Source organism: Bos taurus, chromosome 13 (assembly GCF_002263795.3).
Source record: "Bos taurus isolate L1 Dominette 01449 registration number 42190680 breed Hereford chromosome 13, ARS-UCD2.0, whole genome shotgun sequence".
Classification (NCBI taxonomy): Eukaryota; Metazoa; Chordata; class Mammalia; order Artiodactyla; family Bovidae; genus Bos; species Bos taurus.
In genome coordinates this window covers 62,266,559-62,274,883 of record NC_037340.1, presented here as the reverse complement: position 1 = coordinate 62,274,883, position 8,325 = coordinate 62,266,559, and the positions used below count along the sequence as shown (strand labels likewise).

Below are 8,325 nucleotides of genomic sequence, written 5' to 3'. Positions count from 1 at the left end.
CCCGTAAAGGAGAGACTCTGGGATACTTTGAAAACATTGTAAGGAAATTCTATAAATTCTGATAGCAGGTCATCTCAGTATACTATTAGAAAGGCAGATGTAAATTGCTTTTTGTTTCTGTTCTCTAACCAGTCACTCATAGTTTATGTGTGTAATCTTTGCCATAGCTGAATCCCACCTGTTCTGGTATTTACTTAAGAGCTGACAGAAGTGCTAAAGCCAGTGTCTACTGTGAGTATCCGTGGAAAAAACGCCATGGACCTCCCACGGAGCTCTCAGCACAGAGTATAGCACACAGTAGGTGCTGGGTGAATGATGGGTAAATGACCACTGTCAACCTCTGGCCCCAGGCAGGTGATAAGAGGCCCAGTCCTTGGGGACAAGGTGATGCTGTCCGAGATGGGGGCAGGCTGGTCCAGTTGGAAAGGGCACAGGAAGTCTTCAAGGGAGGGACTTCATAAAGCCAGAGACAGGCAGGTGGAGAGGCTGGCAAGGGCTCAACTGGGCATTAGAAATGTAGGTAAATCGGAAACATAGTTGTCTCCTGAGAGATCACCTTGGACAAGCCTCTGTCCTGCTGCAGAAGCTGCCCCTCTGGCCATCAGCCAGGCTCCTCACCAGCCCCTGGGGACTCACCAGCCCCTGGTCACCCTCCAGCACATGGCCCCAGGGCTTGTCCTTTGATGGTCTCCATGGTCAGAGGGGGCTTCAAGGGATCACAGCATCCTGACACTCCCTGTCCCTCCCAGCACTCAGTGGACCTGGGAGCCACACATATCCAACCTGGTATTATCCCACAGTTTCTATGAAAATTATTCTTGTTATTAGTAAGAATGTTATTAACGCACCATATTGAGGTTTGAGGAAAAGTGAATCCGGAGACACCCCACTCCCTCCCCCAAATGCCTCTCCCAATCTCACTCTTCCAGTCATCCTACAACTTTCTTCCAAAATTTTGTCTTTTAACTTTATTCAAAGTATTTTATTTTTTTAGAAAATGTTATGTACAAAGTCAAATCAGCCTTTTCCTTTGTAGCTTCTAAGATGTATGTGTTGCTAGGAAGGTTCTGCCCAGTTCCAAGATTACAACAATATATTCCTATACTTCCTTCTAGTAATTTTATAATTTATATATGATGTATATACATACCTACATACTGTAGATATAGATATGAGCTCTTTGGTGCACACATATAAGATTTAAATGTGTAAAAGCTTTATAATGCATCTGAAATTTATTTTTATGCCTGGTGTAAGGTAGAGATCTAGTTTAATTTTAAAACTAAATTGCTTCCTAGAAACCACAATACTGTATTAAATGATCCATCTTCCATCTGTAGCTTGGAAACAGAGTCAGTGCAGAGCCTCTGGGCTTCATCACTTCATTGGGTTCCCTGCTTTGTCCTGTACGAAACCGTACTCTTCAAGTTACTCCAGCTTTGGAATGTGTGTTGGTATGTGCTATACTGAGTGTGTGCGCGCATGCTCAGTGGCTAAGTTGTGTCTGACTCTGCAACCCCATGGACTGTCCCCTCCTCTGTCCATAGGATTATCCTGGCAAGAATATTGGACTGGGTTGCCATTTCCTCCTCCAGGAGCTATATTGAGTACCATTCTCTTTATTTCTGCTTTTCATACACTTCTCTTTCAAGGCAAGCATTTTTTTCTTTTTTTGGCAGCAATAGGTCTTAGTTGCAGCCTGCAGACTTCTCTCTAGTTGATGCATGTGGACTCAGTAGTTATGGGATGCAGGCTTGGTTGCCTCTCAGCATGTGAGATCTTAGTTCTCTGGCCAGGGATCGAACCCACATCCCCTCCGTTGGAAGATAGTCCTAACCACTGGACAACCAGGGAAGTCTGTCAAGGCAAACTTTAGAATCAGCTTTGTCAAGTTGCATTTTTTTAACAGCTAAACTTGCACTGGTTTTATGAATTCGTGGATGAAAACTAAGTGTCTTGGCCACACGTCAGCTCTTCTCCTTCCGGAACATGGGATCCTACTTCAACACCTTTAATGAAGTGCCATTGCTTTCTTCATATGAATTCTCTGCCTTTCTGGTCAGATTTTAGTTCCAGATATTTTAATCAGTTTTAGGCTGATTGTAAATGGGATCTTTACCCTCAGGGACATTCTCTATGGTCACAGCTGCTGTGGAAGAAAATCATGCAACCTCACTCCGCCATGGTCCTCTCCCTCTTGAGTTTTCTAGACGGACAAGCGTATCGTCCACAAACATTCCATAATGCACAGGTGCGCTCACACTCATCTTCCCACCTCCTCCTCACCACAGGGACCAAGCCTCCCTACAGACAGGGCAACTGAGGCACCGAGAGGTGGAGTCATTTCCTAAGGTGACGGAAGGGGCCATGGCGGAGCTGCAACACCAACCCAGACCTTCCTGGCCCAAAGTGCTTGCTCACCCACCCAAGCCCTCTCACATCATTTCAAATTCCAGTCGGTTCAGGTGGACTGATTATGGAAGCCGAAGGGAGGGCAGGATTCCAGGGTCTGTCCCCACTGTGCCCCAGAGAGCAGCCTGCCCGTCCCGCCCACTCCAGGCTGCTGAGTAGGTGCACAGACTGCAGGGAAGGGCACAGCCAGGGGGCTCTCATCCACGGGGAGGGGGTGGGGCTGCTCTTCACCAGGACCCCTCACTGCAGGCAGCTCAGCCTTTTGCTTTATTCAGGTCCTCCTTACTCACCACTGTCCTCCCTTCACCTGCCCCAGAAGTGTCCCTTCCATGCCCCACAGCACCCGTCCTTCAAAATCACTAGACCCTGGGTTGGGCATTGCAGTCCCCAGAGCCTTTGAACAACCCCACTGCACAGACAAGGAGACGGGCCCCTTGTTGTTCAGTCGCCAAGTCATGTCTGACACTTTGCAACCACATCGGCTGCAGCATGCCAGGCTCCTCTGTCCCTCACAATCTCCCGGGGTTTGCTCAAACTCACGTGCATTGAATTGGTGATGCCATCCAACCATCTCATCCTCTGTTGTCCCCTTATTCTCCTGCCCTCAATCTTTCCCAACATCAGGGTCTTTTCCAATGAGTCAGCTCTTCACATTAGGTGGCCAAATTGGACCTTCAGATTCAGTGTCAGTCCTTCCAATGAATATTCAGGGTTGATTTCCTTTAGGATTGACTGGTTGGATCTCCTTGCAGTGCAAGGGGCTCTCAAGAGTCTTCTCCAACATTGCAATTCGAAAGCATCAGTTCTTCAGCACTCAGCCTTCTTTATGGTCCAACTCTCACATCCATACGTGACTACTGGAAAAACCATAGCTTTGACTAGACAGAGCTTTGTCAGCAAAGTGATGTCTCTGCTTTTTAATATGCTAAGTTTGTCATAGCTTTTCTTCCAAGGAGCAAACGTCTTTTACTTTCATGGCTGCGGTCACCATTCACAGTGATTTTGGAGCCCAAGAAAATAAAGTCTGTCACTGTTTCCATTTTTTCCCCATCTATTTGTCATGATGGACCCCTAGAGGGACCCAGAGCAATCCAAGGTCCACAACATAGGCCTGCTCTAATCAGAAGGGGCTTGGCTCTGGGGCAGCATCCTGCAGGAGAACAAAGGGGTCTCGCGGCCCACCCCCATTCCAGGCCCACAATGCACAAGGCTTGCCGCCCTCCCACCACCCGGCCCACCCACTAGACAGGAGCAGAGGAGCAGGCGGCCAGCCAGGGTGGGAGTTAACTCTCTGCAGTGACCAAGACAGAACCGGAGGTACAGAGCGCCAAGTCATCCCCCACGGTCCCCGGAGTGGCGCCTCTGGTAAGCCTAGCTCAAGCCCCAGGATTTTCATTAATCCTTATTAATCCCTGAATGCCAGGCCAGGTAGGCCTGGGGCTGATGGGCAGGGCCTCCCTTCTGCAAGACTCAGAGCTGCCTGAACCAGTGATGAGGCAAAATCCTAGGCCCTGCCCCTGTCCTGAGCTCCCTCACCCTGCGACCTGGACAAAGTTTCCCTCTTGGCCTCAATTTCCCCATATGCGCCTAGGAGACGCTAGTCCTCACCTCCTCCCAGAGGTCAGAGTGAACTGAGGCCCCCAGATCCTGGCATGGAAGGCCCTTGTCAATTGTGATGATGGCTATGAGCCCTTCACACAAAGTGGAGGAAATAATACAGCCTTTACTTCTCCAAACCAGAGCCAGCTCTGAGGAAGCACACAGCTTGGGCAGTGGGAAGCCCTACAGTGGTCACAGTGGTTTCTCAGGCCACTTTCACCCTCCCAGGGCTCTGGGGATGATTCATCTCTACAGAGGAGGGATTGAGACTGCTGGTTACCATGTGTCATGGTCAAGGTCAGGGAGCATAAACTGGAGTGCCCCTATCCACCCCTCTTCCCCATCATGGGGCCTACAGGCTTATGGGAAGCTCTAGGTAGCCTGGAAGGCTGGCCCAGACTCTGGGGTCCTAGAATCCCCTCCATCCTGGGTGTGTGGACACCACCTGGTCCTGCCTCTCACGCTGGTAAAGAGCCTCCTGCTCTGTTCAGTTCTCAGACACTGGCCCTGGGGCAGTTCCCTGGGGCTGGGCTCCAGGAGGGGTCTGTCCCCAACACTCAGCCCCAAGTCCTTTGAGTCCCTCAGCTTTGGCAGTGGTTCTGGAGTCAGAAAGGGGAGGAAAGGGAGGCCTCGTTCACCGCCAGAGCTCAGAACAGCAGACCTCCCGGCGCCCTCTCCCTTCTTAACCTGCCAGTTTGTCTCCCATCAATGCTACCAACCCACCATGTGGCCAAGTGAGGACATGCCCTCCAGAAGGTCCCTCTGTGACAGGAAGGAAGGTCTCAGGTGACCCTTCAAAAGAGCACAGACACATCAGGCAACATCCTAGGATACCTGAGACCTGGGCTTCGCAAGGGAGGGGAGAAATAAAAATCACCCTAATAAGCACCCTTCATGGAGGGCTTGCCCTGCTGGACCTGTAGATGGGAACTCACTGTACCGCCCCCTGCCCTCTTCTCCTGGCAGCCCCTCGAAAGAGGCACAACTTTGGGAAACGAGAGGGATGTGGCCTGCATGTGGTCACGCAGCTCAAGAGTTGCAGGGCAGGAATTCCAGCCTGGCTATCTGGCTCTGCAGTCACTGCTGACGGGGTGTCCAGGAAAGGAAGGGCTGGTGATAGGGGTCCGTAGTGGGCACTAGGTCTCTCCTGTGGCCCCTGTAAGAAGCTGGGGGCACACGGTCTGGCATCCCCACTGCCTCCCTCCTCATCACCTTCCTGGACAGAACTGGGCCAGAGCAGGAAGTAAACGTGGATGCCACCCAAGGAAGGATGTTCTAACAGTCCCCAACTCTGCAAGGACTGAGGCCCTTGTCCCAGGAGGTATGCAAGCCAGGTGGGATAGCGTTGAGAGACTAGGATTGAGAGACCTGGATTTTCTGGATTCTCTCACCAGGCTTTAGAGGTATCTCTTTCCTCCTCCACTCTGAGAGATCTTCAGCCCTAAACTATCTATCCAGTGCCACCCACTGAGAACAGTGTCTTTTATTTTAATCTTTTAAATCACCAGGAGGATCTGCCTAGCTTTCCAGACGGGACTGGGAGAGATTTAGTCCTGGCAGATGGTCACCCAGCCAGTGTAGGGCAAAGGCACCCAGGAGAGGGAAGCTGGGCTTAAGCGTCAGCCTGGCCTGGGCGCGGATCCCACTCTGGCTTCCATGCTGGATGACCCCGGGCAAGTTACTTCCCCTCTCTGAGCCTCTGTTCCCTTCTGTAAAATGGGGAGAAGATGACTACCTTCCTGGGAGTTCAGTAGGACTTGCTGTGTACAGGCCTCAGGACAAAAACCAGCCAAGTCGGGCAAGACACTCTCACCCCCACAGTCTGCTCTGCACATCGGCACCCCCCACCTTCACCTCCTGACCATCCCCCTCACCCTCTGACCAGCTCCGCCATCGCTGCTCAGAACAGCCTCCTCTCGGCTCCGCTTCAATCCCATCATGTCGCACTCTGGCTCCAGCCCCTGCAATGGCTCCCGTCTCACTCAGAGTCACTCCAGATGTGTTTTCCTGGTCTTCAAGGTCCCACCCGCCTGGCTGACCTCCTCTCCTCTCCTCCGCTGCTTCCCCCTCTCCGCTCACTCACACTACCCACCACAGCACCTCCAGGGCCTGTGAAGCCCCTGCCCCTGCTTTGGCCTGTTACTTGCCAGCCAGCCACACCAGGTGTCCTGAGAGGAGGGACTCTCCTCCCCACATCCCCTTGCCTAGGGGAGCACAACCCCAAATCAGAGACACAGCCTGGTGCCTAAGGTGTGAGGGACACACAGCCCAATCCCAAGGCTGGTGGGGCTTCAACATCTGAGAACATTTATTTTTCTTCTCCAGGACTCTGGCGAAGAAGGTTGGCTTCACCAGATGGCAGAGTGGGGAGAGCCAGGGCGAGGTCTGTACCCTCTGGGCCTGGCAGAGGGTAAGCCAGGGACAGACAGGACCTCATGAGCCTGGTGGCCCTGCTGGCGAACTGGAGAGAGGATGGGCCACCTCAGAGCCTAATGTGGGAGGATGGAAGGTGGGCCTTCAGAGGCCTGGAGAGCAGCCTGAGGGAGGGGCCGTGGGGCAGGGAAGACACCAGCCTCTGCAGGACGTGCCCGGATACCTGGGACAGGTCCACGGGGGAGGACAGGGTGCAGGAGTGGATGGGGGCTACAAAAAGGATCGGGAGGGCTGGGACCATGAGGAAGGGGCCAGGCCAGACGCCAGGAGCCCGGAGCCCGAGGCTGACAGTGAGGGTGAGGAAGGCGAGGAGGCCGTGGTGGTGGGCGAGCTGGCCGGGTGCTCAGGCACGGTGTCCCTGTAGGGACCCAGGTCCTTCCGGATGCGCTGGGTCACCAGGAGGGTGAGCCAGCTCTGCTGGTCCAGGACTTTTTGCGTCTTGAAGGCAGGGTTCTGGGTGGACGCCAGCTCACTGAAGTGCAGGCTCTGGTAGATCTGAGGTGAGATCTGCAGGGAACAGAGCAGGGGAGCGTGGAGAACAGCAGGGGCCAAGAGCAGGTTCCCAGGGAGGATGGACTCTGGGGGCTTCCTTTGAGAGAGGAGCCATCCCCAGAGTTGCACGCCTGTTGCTGATGACCTGGGAGGGACAGGGAGGCCTGGAATGCTGCAGTCATTGGGGCCACAAAGAATAGGACGTGACTTAGCGACTGAACAGCAACATTAGTGATGACCACACTTGGCCGAGCAGTGAGCCCACTGGGCACCAGGCCCAGCCCCCAGCCCTTCTCTTGGTGCTGCCAACAGTCCTGTGAGGTCAGTGCTGGACCATCCCCATCTCACAATGAGGCCTCGAGCTGGACCCTGAGTGGGGCTCGAATGCAAGGAACTCTCCAGACATGCCCCCACCTCTCCCAGCAGCACTCGCCACGCTGTGCTGGGAGGCCCATCTCCAGGAAAGGGCAAGGAAGCCAAGTTCCTTTTTGGCACTGGCCCCTCCCCAGCCTGGGGCCAGGGGTTTGCCTTTGAGTCCACATCCCAGAGGATGGGAGCTCCCCCGAGGAGGAGGAAGAGGTTGAGAGAGGCTGGGATCTGCCCAAGCAAGAGGCAGGATGGGACTCTAGGCTGGTCTGTCCGAAGTCCCTGGTCCCTTTCTCTCCCCAAGGACAGGCCTGTTCCACTCCCTCTGTCTCTTGCTGACTGTGTGCCTAGCACCATGAGGCCCTGTGTCTACTCCAGAATGGCACCCATTGCGACCCCATGGACTGCAGCCCACCAGGCTCCTCTGTCCACGGGATTTTCCAGGCGAGAATGCTGGAGTGGGTTGCCATTTCCTTCTCCAGGGGATCTTCCTGACCCAGGGATTGAACTGGGGTCTCCTGCACTGCAGGCAGATTCTTTACCAACTAAGCTACAAGGGAAGCCCAGCAAACAAGCAGACTCTGGGAAAAATGCTTTGAAGGCGAGCAACAGATTCCAAGTCCACAAACAACCTCCTCCCATAGGCTTGATGAGGTTTGTCCTCAAGGACAAAAACTGTGTCCATGGCCTCAAGCAGGGCCTTGGCAAACAAACCAGCCAGACCAGCTTCATCCCAGAGCTGCCTATGGCCCAGAATCCTGCTAAGGAAAGGTGCGCCCCTCACTCCCACTGGAGGGCCATGTGGGCATGATGGAGGTGGGAGCCCCAGCCCCTAGGCCCAGCATCTCAGGGAGCTAACCCCACCCTGACTCACCTGGTGCTTCATGCAGCCATACTGCACGTTGGTGAACAGGAGTCCAGGGCTCCGCAACCGCTCCTTGGGCTTGTATGCTGCTCCCAGCACTTTGCTCTCCTGCAGGGGTCCCAGGCAAGGGCGAGGGCTCGGGGCTGAGGGTTGAGGGC

At 54.0% G+C, this 8,325-nt stretch overlaps 1 protein-coding gene across 2 annotated transcripts in view; it reads right to left on the bottom strand.

Annotated features, from left to right (window-relative positions):
* Positions 1–6,257: 6,257 nt before the first annotated feature.
* Positions 6,258–8,325, bottom strand: part of EFCAB8 (EF-hand calcium binding domain 8) — a 57,813-nt gene continuing 55,745 nt past the window's right edge. The window contains exons 27-28 of one of the 2 annotated variants that reach the window (XM_025001193.2): positions 8,177–8,275; positions 6,258–6,951 (exon numbers count right to left, since the gene is read on the bottom strand). In XM_025001193.2, coding sequence (XP_024856961.1) covers positions 6,655–6,951; positions 8,177–8,275 — 396 coding nt within the window. In that variant the 3' untranslated portion in view covers positions 6,258–6,654. Of the gene's footprint in view, positions 6,952–8,176; positions 8,311–8,325 lie in introns of both variants that reach the window. The other variant, XM_059893017.1, reaches the window with a different exon arrangement.